This window comes from Protopterus annectens, chromosome 2.part0 (assembly GCF_019279795.1).
Source record: "Protopterus annectens isolate FY-2018-M chromosome 2.part0, PAN1.0, whole genome shotgun sequence".
Lineage (NCBI taxonomy): Eukaryota > Metazoa > Chordata > Ceratodontiformes > Protopteridae > Protopterus > Protopterus annectens.
Genome location: NC_056728.1, coordinates 1,606,178,933 through 1,606,197,395, shown reverse-complemented (window position 1 = coordinate 1,606,197,395; position 18,463 = coordinate 1,606,178,933). Strand labels below are relative to the sequence as shown.

Below are 18,463 nucleotides of genomic sequence, written 5' to 3'. Positions count from 1 at the left end.
TCATTTGGGCAGCCTCTTACACTAAAGAGACTTATTTATTTATTTTTTTATTTATTTTACATTTGTTGACTGGGCTAGTCTAGCTGGATGCATGCCAATTCTGTAGAGGCCCGGGGAGAAAAGCTCCACTAACAGAATAGTAAAATTAGTAAAACAAAAGTAGTAAAAAACAGTGCTAGTTGAACAGCCAACAAAAATACATCAGGGGGAAATTCCTAAGCAAAGGTATTGTTAAAATGAGAGAGAAACATGTGTAGCATTGATATACACAAGACAGAATTTGTTAAGTCATTTACATAAGGGGGCTAACACTAATGACTTCTGAGAAAAATGCATTCATTTTAAAACTCATCATTATTAGAAGTCATTCTACTAGCTCTCACAAGCTGCCCCTTAACTATGTTCTTCTTATAATGATAGGGGTGTGCACTGTCAAAATGCAAGAATGAGTTAGAATAGGTACTTTTTCTATGTACCTTGAACTAAAGCCATGGTTTTCTTTATATATTTCTATATCAAGGTATTGTAATTTTTCATCAGAAATATTATATGTAATTTGAGAAAGGAGGTAGTATTGTTTAAAAATCCTACACATTCATGCACTTTATATTTAGCATCAATCCAAAAAATGCAAATATCATCCAAAAACCTCCTGTAAATACTCCAACAATCTTTATACATAGAATGTAAAACATATTTTTCCTCCCATTTGTCAAGAACTAGGTTGGCATAAGTGGGCACACATGCTGCGCCCATAGCCACCCCCTTGATCTGATGATAAAATTCACCTTTGAAATAGATGAAATTGTATTTTAATACTAGTTCCATTAAACTGAGACAAACCAATTTATCATTCTGAGAAATTTCTGGATCATCATAAAGGATCTCTTCCAGCATCTGGATTCCTTCATAGTGGGGTATGCTGGTAAAGAGATCAATTACATCTACAGTAGTAAATATAACATTCTCATTGTATAGATCTTGGTTTATTTCTCTTTAAAAATCCCAGGAATCTCTCAAGCTGTTTTTCCTTTTTAACCATAATTTCTTTAACTTAGAATCCATATTTTTTTCCAAATGTAAAGTTTTTGAACCCTCTGCTGTAACAATAGGTCTTAATGGGGGGGGGGGGGGGTCCATCTCATTCTTGTGGATTTTTGGTATCCCAAAAATTGTTGGGATCCTGGGTTTTTCCACCCTCAAGTAGTTATAGGTGTTAACATCTATCAACCCTTCCAATAGCATATCAGAAAGGGTTGAATCTACTCTATTATAAGCTATATTTACTTCATTTCTTGACACATTTTCGTACTTGTCAGTGTTCATTAGTATTTTGTTCATTTTACCTTCATAAATCAGAGCATCCATTAATACAGTACCTCCTCCTTCATTACTCTAGTGTCTATATCAGCTCTAAGTTCTTCTAAAACCAATCTTTCTTTAGAATTAATGTTGGCTTTATATTTAACCTTAGAGATATCCTTTCTTATCTCCCCTTCCATAATACCCTCAAAGTTTTTAATCTGGGGGTGAAGGGGTGGAATAAAGGTACTCTTCCTTTTAATTTCCTTCTGTGTGTTATTCTTTTGAGCTAATAGTAAACCAAGATTTATTTTTCTTGTGAAATGTTTAACATCTATAAGGGTTTTTGTTAAGTCACCTTTTTTCAAAGGTATGAATTTCATTCCTTTAGAAAGGAGGCTAAAATGTTCATCTTGCAAGTCTACCTTACTAAAGTTATAAATATTATAACCGTTTTTTACATATTTGTATTTAACTTCATCCTGCTTAATGGAGTTATTATGTTCATCCAAACTGGGGTGAAGTGCAGTATTTAGTACCTCCCCCTTCTTCCCCCTTTCTGAAAATCTTGCTGTGGAGGATAGTTGTCATTTTTATTTCTGATTCTTTCGGATCTTCTCAAAGGCTCACTATCAGGAAAATGATCTAATTCATCTAACTGCCGAGTCTGGATATTTTCATTCAAATTATTTTCATCAGCTTCTTCAAAATTATTGTTCAAGTTAAAATCATGGTTTCTTCGGTCATACCACCTACCCTTTGATTTAGGTCTGGGGTAGCTAGTATTATTTTTATATTCATTGGTGTCTATCTCCAGATTTTTTATCTTTCTTCTTATTAATACATCACATTTGAAATCAACATCCTCCCTAATGCTAAAACCTTTTCAGAAGGAATAGTAAAAATCAGGTCAGTTTTTATCTGTTCATTTAGTATTTCTATTTCATTGTGAATAACTTCTTTCTCTCTCTCATTTTCTTTTACCATAGCTTTTAAAACATCTAGTCCACATCTGTTGAATATTTCCAATAATTCTTTATGATATGCACTTCCATCTATTACATTGTTAGGATATTTGTATATCCTTAAGCGTTTAGGCACAATCTCTTCTAAAATACACTGTTTTAAATATGAATTTTCAATGTCAAGTGTTCTAAATTTTAACATAAGTTTAGACAGTGTATATATCTTAACCTTATATGAATCAGTCACTTGTAAATTTGTACCTACATTGTCTTTAAACTTAGACATGAAGCTTACTTGCAACCAGTCTTTTAACTCCAGTCTTTCAGCACTCAAAGCAGCAGCATAAGTCCTTTGGTTTTGTCTTGGAGGCAAAGATAGTTCCTGTCTCTCAGTAGTGTCCAGTTCAGACCTAAGAGCAGCTGGTGTCTGTAAAAATTCCTTTTCCATAGCTTCATTCCGATTACCAGCAACAGAAAAGTCTGTTTTGTTAATCCCATTGCTATATCCGGTATTTTTCCATCATTCAGATGTATTTTGAAGCTGGGCATCCTAGTTACACTCTCTCTGTGCTCCTCTAATCATTTCCACTGTTGATTGGCTTAGAGGGGTGAGAAGATCAATCAATTGTGAAAGCTGACCAATCAGCTTTCTCGCTTGTCTTACATCATCTTTCACTCCCCTTTATTCCCTCTCAGAGCGGGTTTCTCCATCCATAGCTAAAAAAAAAGAAATAATAAACATAAAAATAGGCAAATTGGCACCCAAACACCAATAAATAAATCCAAGGTACCAATGACTCAAAACCAGCCAGCAGAGTCCATAAACCGATTTTAATAAAAAATAAAACAGATGAAAGCAGACATATAAAACATAGTGTTTTCATTTTGACACTTCATCAGATGTGGATCTAACAGTCAAACTCAGAGTCATACAACTTTTAAAGTAAATGAATTAATCTTTTTTTTTTTGGAGAAGTGAGTTACATTTTTAGATAATTTATAATACTGATAGTTTTAAATGTATTTTAGCATTTTTTAACTTGATTTTAAGAAGCCTTTTAGTCTTTTTAACACAGCTTGTGATGAATATTCATGAGTTTTATGATAATGATGTCTTAACAAGTTGTCTTTTTGTATCGGTCAGTTTGTTTGTCAGGATGCTTTATAACTCTGAGTTTGACTGTTAGATCCAGATCTGATGAAGTCTCAAAATGAAAATGCTATGTTTTATGTGTCTGCGTTCATGTGTTTTATTTTTTATTAAAATCAGTTTATGGACTCTGCTGGCTGGTTTTGACTCCTTGGTACCTTGGATTTGTTTATTGGTGTTTGGGTGCCAATTTGCCTATTTTTTACATTTATTCAGTCTTAAATATTAAAAAAAAAATAAGGTTTTCATATATGAGGGGAAGGAACATTAAAGATTTTATAGCTGAAGTTTATGTTACCTTCAGAGAATAGACAGTTGGAATTGAACAATATAGGGACTATTACTTGTGATAAATGTTCAGCATGTCAATTTATAGTTAATACATTTCCACAAATTAGTATAAAAAAGTTTGAGATAACAGGTTTTTTCAATTGTAATAGTGAGGCAGTAATATATGCCCTAAAATGCCCCTGTAATAAATATTACTTAGGAGAAACAAAAAGAAGTTTCTCTAAGAGGTTAAAGGAACACGTGAGAGATGTAAAAAATAAAAGTGAAATAAGTCCCGTAGCTATGCATTTTTTACAAGCACGTGTAGGTCATGTTACTAGTTTACAATTTTAGAACAAATGCAAAAAAGTAATGAATTATTATATGATGTTAGGAAACAATTAAGGAAAAAAAGAATCCATTTTTATTTAAAGTTTAATGCACTGATTCCAAATGGAATAAACAAAGAATGCAATTGGAAATGTTTTTTATAAGCTGTTTTTTCTAAGTTGTTTCTTTAAGAGAAAGGGTTTAATTGATATGTTAGTGAAATGTTAATTAGGCTATGATGTATAAATATAGGAAGTTGTTGAAGGTTTAGTATACTCTGTTAAAGGCTTTTTGTAAGTTGAGGTGCTAGAGGAAGAAGTTGCGTTTTGTGCAATAAAAGAAATTCTTAGAATGCTGGTGTTTTTGTGGTATGTACCTCTATAAATTTAGCCCAGTCCTGTTTTTATTTCCTCTCAGAGCCAGGACTGAATCTTATCCAGGTCTCTCCCACACCATAACCCCCAGCACTACTCCCAATACCTCCACCCTCTCTGGTGCATTGTTTAATGTGCAGAGCTTCTCTAATAAATGAGATCAAATATACACCTACCTTACAACCCACTCACTTGATATCACAGCTGTGAATGAAGCATGGCTCAGAGGAAACAACCCCAGGTTTTAGAGTCTACTTCCCTCCTATGAATACCTCCAAGATACGAGATCTGGCAATAGCTACAGTGGGGCCAGTCTCATTCTTCAAAAAAAGCACCTTAAGCCAACTATTACTGCTCAAGCAAATGCTTCCTCAGTTACTGAACCCAACTGAATACTTCTAAAACTTCACTCCTGGAAGAAGAGTCGCCTTCTAATAGCAGACTCTAGCCTTTCTCCTCCAGCCTCCATTAACAAATTTAAATCCCTTATTCTTACCATTACCTCATCTATCCACAACTATAAAATTATTGTTATTGTACGTGATTTTAACCTAAACTACACAGGTCCCCTTATAAATGGCACTGTCGAATTTCTAGCCAAGTTCAACCTTATGTAGTCAGTTAATGATGCTACACATCCAAATCTCTGAACCAACACCCATTCCTTCCTGGATCTACTAATCACTAACAACCCTCCAATTATTTAAAATATATCTGCTCTTCCATCTTCATTCAGTGACTATTCCTCAGTAACTTTCCAAATTATCCATGAGTCACCAAAACTGGCCCCCAGTCTAGTTACCTTCAGACCCAGATCCACCATCAATAGATAACAAAAAGCTTAACAAACACCTAACAACTTTTGACCGGTCTCCCATCACCAACATTCAGAACTCCAACTCAGCTGCCACATCTCTGACAAATACCATCCTTCAACCTTAAGACAAAATTTTCCCTCCCATGCAATGTCTTTTCAAATTTAATAAAACCGTCTGGCTAACTACTTATCTTAAAGATCTGCTCCATCTTTGGATCAATTTGTGGCCTTCATGTAGACAAAATCTCTTGTCATAAAATCCTATTGCCTTTACCTCTCTATGCAACCTAGCTAAGCAAGCATTATTCAAGCAGAAAACCAAGTATGTCAAAAATAAACAACTTGCTCTGCTAGGCAAACCCAAACATTTCTTTCATGAAGTAAATCTTCTCATAGACTAAAAAGCCACAGATCTAACCTCCTCCCATGTCATCATATATACCTCTCAAGGCCAACTCTAGATGTCTGACTTTCTCAAGGAATTTAGCCACCTTTTTAGTGCCAGAATCTCTTCCTCCCACTTGACCAGCCCCCTCCTTTAATCCCTCTCATTTATTTGAAGAAACATTACTCACAAATACCTTAACCCCTACTAGAAAACATACAAATGGATGCACCCCCTCGTATGGATAATCTACTCCCTTGGTTTATATCACTCTGCAAAGACTTAACAAACCCCCTCTCCATATCTATAACCATTGCTTAACTCAAAGCACAATGCCAGACAAAAGGATAACTGTTCTTGTGAAATCCCTTCCCAAACAGCCTCAGACAGAAAATAACTCCCACTTCTATCCTATCTGCAGCCTCTTTGCACTTTACATATGCTTAAAAAATTAATCTACAGCCAACTGTCCACTTACATCCAGCAGTGCTACCTCCACACTCTTAAACAACATGGATTCTGGTCAGGCCGGAGCACAATGACAGCACTTTGGTAACTTACAGATGAGATCCTTCTCAACATGGATAATGGAAGCCATTCAGGAGCTCTCTTCATGGACCTATCAAAAACCTTTCATCTTATTGACCATCCCCCTGCTCCTTCAATCCCTCCAAGAAATTGTGTTAATACCAACACTGTCATCTGGTTCCAACATTTCTTAACAAATATGTGTGTATGTATGTATTTATTTATTTATTTATTTTATTTAGTTATTTGCAGTTGGTTTACCAAGATGGTCCATTGGACCAAGAAGAGCCCAGTTTCAATGGAGTTGTGGGGAGAAAAGCTCCATAAAGACAATACTTATGTTCAGAGTTGTAGTTTACATAGTAAAACAGAAGTACAGATAAGAACATAGCATTTAAAGATACAATTTATAAAAATCAACAAAAGTTATAAAACATAAGTAAATATTTATAAATATATTTGTTCCTACTGTAGAAATATAACAGCAGGGCACAAAGTACCTGGGATCCCCGAGGGTGTTAGAAGGGATGAGAGATAGGGGAGAAATGAACAGAGGGAGAAGAGTTAGTAGAAGAAGAGAGAAGAAAGAGGGGGAGGTGGATGGCTGAGTATGAGGTGGAAGAGGAGAAAGAGAGGAAGGAAGAGAAGAGCAGAGAGGGAAAGAGTTGGGAGAAAAAGTTATGCAGGATGAGAGCAGGGGCATTCCCAGAGAGATATTAGGTGTGAATGAAGTGAGGTTTTTGAAGGTAGAGTGGCTAGTGGTGGTACAGATGAAAGGTGGTAGGGAGTTCCATTTGTGTGCTAAGGCAAAGGACAGGAGAATTGTACCTGGAGGACTGGTAGGTTTGTGCAGTTCAATCAGATTCTGGTTGTTGGATCTCAAGAGTCTTTTAAGAAGGTGCATTTTAAGGTAGATGAAAGGGAGGGACAGAGAGAGGGACTGAAGATGTGTTTGTAAGCTTGAATGAGTTGAATGTAGGTAAGATAAACTGGGCAGCTCTAACCAGTTTAATTTGTGGAGGGGATACAGTGATGGGTAGAAGGTTCGAGGCTTGAGACAAATTTGGCAATTTTTTTTAACAGGAAGAGAGTTTTGTCTTAAGAGGGGATTGTAGGTTAGTGAGGAGAAGGGCGCCATATAGGAGAGAGGGGATGAGGTATGTGGTGAAAAGAATGTGCTTGGTAGAGGGAGTAAGGTAGTGATTGTGGCAGTAGAGCATACAAAGTTGCTGGTGGTTTTTTTTAATATTTATTTGTAGATGGGTTTCGAACTTAAGCTGCTCATCAATGAGGACATCTAATAGTTTAGCCTCAAGTACTAATCCAAGAGATGTATTGTTCTGGCTAGTGAAGGAGAATGAGTTTTTTCTATGGTGGTTGTTTTAGAAGGGGTACATATCATAAGTTTAGGCATCGAGTGCTAAGTGGTTATCTAAAATTCACTGTTCAGTGGTAGAGAAAGCATCTTGGGTTAGCTTTGTGAGGGTAGGGGTGGAGGTGGCAGAACAGATGATAGTAGAAACATCTGCAAATCGGATGAGTTTTATATTGGGGATTGAATGGTGGAAATCATTTATGAAAATATTGAACAGAAGGGGAACTGGTATGGAACCCTGTGGTACACCTATGGTGGTGTTGAGGAATGAGGAAGTGGCTTTTTTCCATTTTACTGCTTTTTGTCTATTAGAGAGGTAACTGGTGAACCAGTTGAGAGAGAAGGGGGATATATTTAGATTGGAGAGTTTAGTTTGGAGACGGTTGTGAGAGATGGTATTGAAGGCTTTTGAGAGGTCGAGGAGGAGGGCAGATACGATATGGCCAGATTTGCGGGCTATGTTAACAGTTTTGAGAAAGGAGAGGAGAGCAGTGGTAGTGCTGTGGCCAGGTCTGAATCTGTGTTGTGTGGGAGTGAGTAGGTGATTGTCTATAAGATAGGGTAGATGTTGTAGGTGAATACATGTTTCAAGAAGTTTAGAGATTGGGGATAGGATGGTGATCAGTCAGAACAGAAATTTGGAATATTATTGCTTACTCCTTCATGTAGGGGGATGATAAAGGCCTTTTTTCCAAATTTGGGTATGTAGCAATCTTGGATTGAATGATTTATTAGGATGCAGATGGGAAAGGCAATGACTTCAGCCACTATCTTTAAAAAGTAGGAGGGAATGTTATCAGAGGCATTGGAACATGGTTTCAATTTTTAGAGAATTTTTTTATTGTGGATATGGGAATGGGTCCTATAGAGAAAGGAGGAGATTAGGAGGTGGAGGTATTAGCAGATGAGGAGGTATGGGGAGGTAGAGGAGAGGATACAGAGTTATTAGTGAAGGATGATGTTAGCTTGGTAATGGAGTCAGTGAAGAAAGAGTTAAATAGGGTGGTCAAATCCATGTCTGAGTCATTTGGATTAGGGCAAGGGTTTTCTTTTTTGCCAGAGTTGAGGAGGGAGGTGATACCATTCCAGAATTGTTTAGGATTTGTCTTGTGGCTAGTTTGGAGTAAGGCGAAGTAATCTTTGCAGTCTGCTATAATAAGCTTTTTGACTTTGTTGCGAAGTGTTTTGCATTCATTGAGGGTGATGGGAGTTTTATTTTTCTGGTGACATTTCCAAGCTTTGTCTCTAAGGTGCATGGCAGCTAGTGTTTCTTTGGTTAGCCAAGGAGCAGTTTTACTTTTTATTCTTTTTGTTTTTAATGGGGCAAAGGTATATAAGAGGTTTAAGAATGTTGTATTAAAGTAGATTACGGCATTCTCCAGGGGGAGTGTTTTTAGAGTGCTCCAGTTTGTGGATTGTAATGAGTTAGAAAAGGTGTTGGGATTGAAGTTTTTAAGGGAGCATGTGGAAATATAGTTATGTGATAGTTGTAAGGGGAAGGGAAGGTGGTGAGCGAAAGTGGGGAAGTGATCACTAAGAGAGTTGGGAAGGGTGCCACTATCAGAGATATAATGAGGGTGGGAGACTAAGATCCAGTCTAGGGTGCTACCTGGAGAGTAGTCTTTGTAGGGTCTAGTTGTAGAATTGATTAGCTAGGAGAAATTATAGAGGTTTATATTTAGGGAGTTTGTTGGGGATTGTATGGAGGACCAGGTAATGTTCACGTCAACCAGGATTATGGTTTCATTGCAAATGTTGGTGGAAAACCAGGAGAGAATATCTTGGAGTGCTTGGATATTGTCTCTAGGAGGGATGTAGAAGGAGGCTATACATAAATGCTTGTGTCTATTTATTTGAAGTTAGCAAATTGGGGAATAGGTTTAGTGTAAGGAGTAATTGGGAGGGAGGATGAGTAGATGAGAGTTACTCCTCCACCTTCTTTATGGGTTCTATATTTTCTTATGCTAGAGTAGTTGGGGGGGTTATTTTGGAGTCCATTGTATGGGGTTTTAACCAAGTTTCAGAGATCTACAGGATATCTGGTTGATTATGGATAAGCCATGCATGGAGATTGGGGATTTTGTTAGCTATACTTTGAGCATTTAGTGAAGTGAATATAAAGGATTTTGCAGTTGAGGGGGGTATAGTGGCCAGGGTTAGGGTATATGTCACCAGAGAGGAGGATGGTAATAAGTTGGTGAATATGGAGGAAGAGGTATTTAGACTGCTTAGTATCAGATTTGAGTGTCATAAATTTTGTGGGGGTAGGACTGAATAGAGTGGGAGTAGAGTGCATGAAGGAAGAAATAAGTTTGTAGGGAAAAAGTAGATAGTGGTTGGCAGGATATACATAGGGGGATATTAGGATTGATGAGTGTGTGGGTTGTATGGGAAGTGAGTAAGTTGTATGAAAGGGTAGAAAATGATTGGAAGTATGAGGCTGGGTGAGATGGTTGAAATAGGATATGTTGAGAAGAAGAAGTAAATGAGCTCTGAAGAAAGCTGGTTTTGAAAGAATACTGGGTTCAGAAATGTGTTGAGGTAAGGTATTATATTGAAAAGATAGTGGAGTGGACTGTCCTGAATGTTGTAAGATATTGTAGGAGAGAATGGGGAGGAGGGGTGTAGTTGGTAGGGGTGGGTTGTAAGGAATTATTGTGGGTGGGAGATGGGACAATTCTATTGGGTAGTGAGGTAGAGAGTGTGGTTTACAGACTATAAGTGTAGAATCACTGGGGGTGGGTGGGAATTGGGGGCAGGGTAGATGAGCAGAGTGAGCCTGCAGGGCAAACAGAGCGGGCAGAGCTATGGAAAAGGAAGAGGAGTAGTCAGCAGAAAACAATCAGTGAAACAATGAGCAAACTCAAAGGTAAGGCACTGGGTCACTGTGTAGCTATAGTATAGATAAACTGAAAATTTACTGGGGTTTGGAGCTATAGATGGGCAGCTGTAACTTGATTGAAAAAGCTTTTTAAGTGTTAAAGTTGGTTTAGATATTAACGTTGAATAGAGGGGTAGACGGTAGAAACATCCTGCCACCTAGTGGCAAATCGAGTAACTACAAGGATAGGCTGGGAGAGTGGCAAGAGGCCAGGGGAGTAGAAGGGGGGACTGAGGCCATAGCAGGCTGCTAGCAAGCACATGCTGGGTTAATTATACAACAGTAAAATGGAGTAAGATAAGTTTCCAAGTAAAGTACATACACATTATTGAAATTCTTTGGGGGGAGGCTGAATGGTTACAAAAACACTGCAGGATCTCTTTAGGCAGTTCTTTCAAAGGAAGCTAGGATGATTAAGTAGAGCAATGGCAGACACCTGGGATAGAAGAGATGCAGCAGTAGTGAGCTTTAAGGGAAGGAACAAAAAAGAGAAATATTAGCAAGGTGTTAATATATGTGCTATTAGAAGGAGGAGAAAGACATGGTTAGGTAGTTTAATATGAGTGGTAGTGAGAAGCCTAGGGGTGGGTTTGCAGTAGGGGTATGTACATTCAGGAACAAAAAAGTCAGGGTGAGACTATAAGGGAGGATAGGCACCAAAATCAATTAGGTAAGTTGAACACAGCTAAACGGAACAGTGCAACACCAGATTATACTCTGAACACAGGTAGTGATCACAAGTCAGTAAATATAAAATGCAGAATACTTAATGTAGCAGTAGAATATTACAAATAATATTACAAAGAATATTAAAAACATATATCAGCAAACAGCAAAATCTGATACAAAGAATATTAAAAACATATATCAGCAAACAGCAAAAACAACAGTAGAATATTGCAACATGTACCAGCAGTTATTATTTTTAAGGAAAGGATATGGCTGAAGTTACTGCTCAGATGTCAGAGTCAAAATAGGCTCTTTCCTATCACTTGCAGCACCCCTTACCAGAGGATTGCCTGAAGGATCCATGCTAACTTCACTGTTATTTCAATTGTTTATTAAAGAGCTACCTCCTGATCTCCCTAACCTTCCTATCAATCTTTATCAGATGACATGCTTATCCTTTGATCCAGTCCTTCACATTCAGCTATTCAAATCTAGCTTTAGTCTGACCCCCCACTCCCATATTTCATGGCTAAGCAACCATAAGTTACTATTAACCCACTCCAAAACTAAAAGTATGATATTTGGAACCTCACAAAAACTGAAAAAAAAACCTCCTAAAAATCTCAACATTACAGATCTCAATGGTTCTGCAATACAAATGACCACATCCTTTAAATACTTAGGTTTATGCCTAGACTAGTCACTTAGTTTCTAAACACACATTGAAAGCAGCAAGAAAAAGATCAGTTCTCTTTTATGCTGGTCCTGGAAAATATTGCACTTTCTCTTCAGATCAGTTAAAGCTGCAATAGGCAAATGAGTCTTCCTTGCTTGAATATGGGCTTCCCATCATAGCCACAAGCTCTAACAAACCTCATTCACTGTGCAATCAATTTAAAATAAAATCGTCTGATTCATTTACAGTTTCCCCCTTCAGGAGTATCTTGCAGACAACCTCCATAAAAAACTACACCTTCAGTCTCCCTATCCACACCCAATGACCTCCCTCACTCCAGATACCCAAAAAAACCAAACTGCACTTACCAACCATTTCTTCTCCATTCTTGTGTCCAAACTGCAACCCCCCACACCTAAAAGAAATCTCCTCTTTCCTCACTTTCAGAGCACAACTCAAAAGGCACCTCTGTCAAAAATCTAACTGCAGGTGCTTTTCCATTGGACATCTCACCTAACTCACTCCTCACTTACATCACTTCTACTTGTCTCCCTGTTCTCACATGCTGCTTCCCTCTTATTTTTATGACTGAAATTAATTCCAATTTGTTTTTGTACTCTGTTAATAATAATTACATATTGTTTCAATTGCCTAAGGGATTCTATGACTTCTGTGAGTACGCCATTCTTGTAAATATGTTCTGTTTCATTTGTTTAAGAATTTCTTTACCCATGGTATGCCTGCAAATACTCTGTTGTGATCAGTGTACTTTCCCATTAAACAACTAAATAAATAAATAAGAAAAATTCACAGTCTAGACCTACTTAGTAAGTACTCCAGCCGCATCCCATATGCAATAGGGCAATGCAATGCTACACTCTAGCATCAAAGTCAAGGCTCACAACCTTTCCTTGTGATTGCCAGTGATGATTCTCCAGCAGGATGAACCTGTCACAGCATACAGTTCTCTGCGTATCATTTGCAAAATAATATACCAGATAGCTTGAATACTGTACACAACATTGTTATTTCACTGGTAACAGCAGTATTTATGCAAGAAAAAATGACACAGTAAATGTTACAAAATTACATCTATATGTTTATGTGTTTCATTGACAAGCAAGTCAGGACAAACTTAAGTTGTTAACATATCTCTGAGTGGAGTAAGTATTATAGTTGTCTTGTACTTGGTGATGTTCAGCCTTTTCTAGTTTCAGTCATCTTAAGGAAACTATACAGTATGGTTTGATTTTATGAGTAGATGTCTCAGACTTACGTGGTTTAATGTTGTCACTTTCCCATTCATCATCATCATCATCATCATCATCATCATCATCATCATCATCACTATCACGATTGCATATCAAGCTTACAAGTGCTGAAAAGAAACTGGCTGAAATTATAAACAAGAAAGCTAATTACTTTCTAGAAAATCACACTGGCAGTGAAAAGAACAGTTCAAGCAAGGCAGAGTCTGGATATAGTAAAGATTTGTTGTGAAGGAGCTTATAACTCCCAATAAGTAAAAACAGATTAATCTATATTTACTTTAAAATGTTAGTAACTAATATATGATTTTGCAGCTGCATACAATTACAAACATGGATAAATGCCAAGGACTCAAAACATGCATCAGCTCTTTCATCACATTTCCCTTTGTACCTGCACTCCACATCTTTTTCAACTGATCTAGAGTTTGTTTCATTGCATTTTTGCATTTACCTTCAACTGTAAAATTTCAAGACTACTATATCACACACTGATTGCTGAACTTAAACTCTGAATTTGGGAAAAAAGCAACTTTGATAAGTAGCTTTCTGACATTTGAAAGGTAGTCTGGGGTCGCTAGCACCACATGGGGAGCAAGGACTGAACTCACTTGCAGATAAAAGCAGTTTTATTTTATGATTTGAATTTTGGTCTCATCTTAGAGCATTGGCAGTAGTACTACATTTTTTGGATAGACACTCAAGACAGAGACTTCCAAATGCTTGTACCAAATGATGATTAAGTTAAAACATCACCGTGTAAGATCTGAACCCCTTTGAAAAGCTAAATACCCCACTACAGAGTTATCTGTTAGGCAGACACCTGACAGCTATCCACATGTACAAGTGTCATATCCCCAAACTGTTCTTCAGACTGTCTGTTTGGGTCTTGCTCCATTTGTATCAGTATCAAACTGCAATCACTAACAACAGCTGCAGGATAATTTTTAGTGTGACATCTCAGGCACTCAAATGTTGAAATATTTGCTCTATTCAGATTTGAGCAGAATGAAGAAAAACACCACTGCATAAGGTACGTTTTTGTTTTCATTACTAAATGAATCACTCTCCCTGGGATTCAAGAAGCTCGGTGCAAGGACAGTTTTAGTCTTGCGACGAGTGTCCTCACTACAGATGATGCAGCAGAGCCATATGAATATGTATGAGGGCATGCCGCCACACCCTCAACGTGCACAGGAAATGTGTGCAAGTGCACGGGGCATGTACAAGTGCTCGATGGAGGCTGAAACATGCCCCAACACTTGCAAAATCTACTATGCCTACTAGTAGAGCCCGCCCCTAATAGTAAGTCAGTAATTCAGTGTCTGTGGATACCAAAATGTATGCTAAGCATACAAAAGTGTCCACAAACAGTGAAATAACATTGAAGTAGTAAACACACAAGCACGTAGTGGAATGTTGAGCCCTGTCCATAGCACTTTCACAATTAGATTCCCCGTGTCCCTATGATACATTCGAATTGCTGCAATATCGAAGGTGTAAGCAAAGCACAGCATGTTTGCACATCGCTGCCCACCACCAAGCGTAGCTTACACATCATATTCATTCAAATAGAGAAAAACATACGGAATCAACATAAGTGTCAATAGTGTAGTGTTAGAGTATCCGCCTAACAAACAGGTATTCACGGTTCAAGCCCAACAATAGCACATATCATTTTCCATGTGGAATAAATGTCGTTTTGATGTAAAACCAACAAAAGAGTATCACAAGAGATATTTAACTTAAATATCATTCAAGCAAAGTGGCACTGTCATAATGAATAAGGTACTAGTAAGCAGGTGTAAGCACAAATAAGCAGCAGTAAACACATATAAGTACCAGTAAGCAAGTCTGAGTGCACTTGCGTGGGTCTAAGCAGTGCCCAGCATAGAAAATGTATATAAGTATATACAGATATATAATATATACACACACAGACAGATATATATATATATATATATATATATATATATATATATATGAAGAAAGAACGATGTAACAATAAAGCATACAAAAGGAATGAGAAGGGAATCAACAGCAACCCCAGTATTATATAGCGCTGTCAGCGTATGTCATATCAAGCTAGGCAGGAGTGAGCAAAGCAGTGCTACTCACACCACAGGCAGGATATTACCAGTGGGAGTAACATTGTTGATTTGCTAAGTCTACTTTACACACAGAGGGTAGTCCCTGGTGGGACTAACCAAAAACTGATAGACCATTTGGCCACCCGATTATTACTCAAGCAAGGGCAGGTATGTTCAAGGACTAAATGGTGGGAGAACCTGAGAATACATGGGTTGGGACAACATACGTGTAGGGCCCCTAACACTCAGGAGAGGGCAATGTGTGGAGGTGTGTCATGGCTGCCATAACAAGTGGACATATATACATACATATATGTATGTATATATATATATATATATATATATATATATATGTGTGTGTGTGTGTATGTATATATATATATATATATATATATATATATGTGTGTGTGTGTGTGTGTGTGTGTGTGTGTGTGTGCAGATATACACAGATATCCACCTATGATAGGAAACAGCACACAAGAATGACATATGGTCACTGGCTATGCCAATGGAAGTGAGAAGCCCAAGCAAGAAACATGAAACACGTAGCTTGACGTTCCACCCCCCCCCCCAGCCAGACATGGGAAACATACACAAAAACAATGTAAAGAGTCCATTGCTCCCCAGACCACAGGCAGGATACAACCGGGGGGGTACACAGTGCACCAGTGAATTCTAATCTTGGAACACAAACAGGAGTGCCCCTTGTGGGACACCCCAAAAATTGGCAAGACCAAAAGAAGGTGATAGACTGAACATTCTGGCTAGGATGTATACATACTCAGAATACAAGGGTGAGAAACCCTGATGACCCATGGGCCAAGACAATTGTATGAAACGGGTCCCGTGAAGTGGACAGCGTGAAGTGGTGTGTCCAGAACAGACCAGGACCCCAGAGTAAGGACGTGTGGTGTTGAGGAGGTGTGGGTGAGTGAACTATGGGTAGCTACTTATGGGTCTAGATCTGCAGGTGTTGGCTGATGTGGGCCTATATGGACAGCCCTAGGGATGTAAGCGAATGTGTTCATTGGGCAGAGGTGTCGCTCAACGAGCAGTCACACCCACTACGAGTCCCACTGCAGCAAAGTGTAATCTATATGGCAAGGAAAGGAATAACCAGATGTAGACGTATATATGTAGAGGCATGTGTGTGTATATCTACCCATAGTGACATAGAGATAAGCCTCTCCCTCTTCATAGTACATATGTATACAAACAGAGACAGAATACAGATACATACCCACATATAAATATATACATATGCAGACACCCATAGACCCATATGCTGTGATATATATATATATATATATATATATATATATCTATATATATATATATATATATATATATATATATATATATATATATATCAAAATATAAAATATAAAATATACATGTATGCATACATATACAGATATATCTGTATATAGTAATGTAAACAGATATATATATATATATATATATATATATATATATATATACATATAAATATATATATATATATATATATATATATATATATATATATATATATATATATATATAATATGTATATATATATATATATATATATATATATCTATGTGACTGTAAATATACACATGTATATAGCTAGGATATGATACAGCAGTTACGAGTAACATATGTTCACAGGCCATGCATATGGGGGTGAGGGGTCCAATAAACAAATATGTAACATGTAGCATCAACTCCCCGCCCCCCAGCTAGGCCGGTGAGTCATACAGACACACAATAAACGTAAACACACCACTGCTTCCCAGACCACCGGCAGGATACTACCAGTGGGAGAGACCTGCCAAGTCTAATCTTGAAACATAGACATCGATGTTGATTGGAGGCAGTCCCGGTAATGACTTATCAAACCAGGCTGTAGATGTATATGGACCAGTAGGTTGTGCAAGCCTGATAACCCATTGGTTGACACAACGTACGACATGTGTCCCAACACGGTGAGAGTGGACAGTGTGTACTGGTGTGTTTATACCCCACCTGCACCAACAGTAAGGATGAGTGCTGTAGAGGAGTGGCAGGTGGAGGAACTATGGTTATGCAATTATGGTCCTAGGCGTGCAGGTGTTGGCTTGCGCAGTCATATTAGGACTGCCCTGAGGATGTAAGTAATACTTCAAAATGGGCATAGCTGACACCCATACCTCTCAATCCCTAAGAGCACATCCACTGGACAGGACATAAGCATTGAGGGAACAAATAGGGACCATACCGCTGAACTGTCCCCAATTTCCAGGGACGTCCCTGATTTCGACTCAGTTTTTTACTCTGTCCCACTTAATCCCTCCTAAAACTAGTGACATTTGGAGGAAAGGTGGTGATTTGCACGTAATGGATAACGACAACAATTACGAGTTATAAACATCATTTACATCAGAAAATGTGTATGAATTCATATGCTCTGAGTCTATCAATGTGTCAGGTTAATAGCACCAATAATTTAAATGTGTCCCTGATGTTGTTATGCAATGTCACTGATTCAGTTTGTATTTTTCCCCAATCTTATGAGAGGTCTGATAGGGACAGAAAGCACATATTCCACTGACAACCTTAAAAAGATGATAGAATATTAGGTATGCAGTAGCATGACTCGGCTGAAGGATGTGAGTTCCAAAACCCAATTACTTGTTTGTATTGAAGAGTGTCAGTTCCCATGTATTAGCCAGACGGATGCAGATTGTAAGAGGAACACACCAATAATATGAATCAAACTCTGTACAGGCCACGGATTCTGTACAGTTGAATGGCATGCTGTCGCCTAATGGGCAGCCATTCCCGATACTGTATGCATGTAATCGGATGTAGTAGGCATCACAAGGTAATGTCGTAGTCCTCACTCCCACCCAGGGGTGTGAGTATCAGATGCAAACACCAAATGCAGTGCATTTACAAATGCGGGAGCAAGCAGGTGTGAGCCTGTTTGGCCACCAATATGCGAGTATTACACTGGTAAAGCAATGTAGAAGCTAAGTGAGTGTAAGAAACTGTAACCGGAGGTTAGCTTTGCTTAGCACTGCGCAAACCCATGCACACCCACTCACAGCTGCTTTAATGTGCCTTAATCACTCCGTATCCAATGGCCTTGTTCTGCCCAGCAACAAAATAAATGGCCACTGCAAGGCTCAAAACCAGGACCTTGCACACACAACTATTGTGATGTACCACTAAGACATGGCAGATATACAGACATCGGACCTTTTCACAAACATATCATCCAGTGCAGTTATTCAACAGTATAGGAAATTTATTCCATCATGTAGATGTATGTGTTAGTGTTTATGTTCAGCATATAGATACATACATATATATAGATATATCAGGAACATCCCATGTGACAACAAAGCATTACAAAG

General features: G+C 38.0%; 1 protein-coding gene across 2 annotated transcripts in view; it reads right to left on the bottom strand.

Annotated features, from left to right (window-relative positions):
- The window catches only part of LOC122793553 (cytosolic phospholipase A2 gamma-like), a 679,208-nt gene that overhangs the window by 56,040 nt on the left and 604,705 nt on the right, over window positions 1-18,463 (bottom strand). For both annotated transcript variants that reach the window (XM_044061702.1, XM_044061703.1), the window contains one exon: window positions 12,999-13,115. In XM_044061702.1, the coding sequence (XP_043917637.1) occupies window positions 12,999-13,115 (117 nt within the window). The remainder of the gene's footprint in view (window positions 1-12,998; window positions 13,116-18,463) is intronic.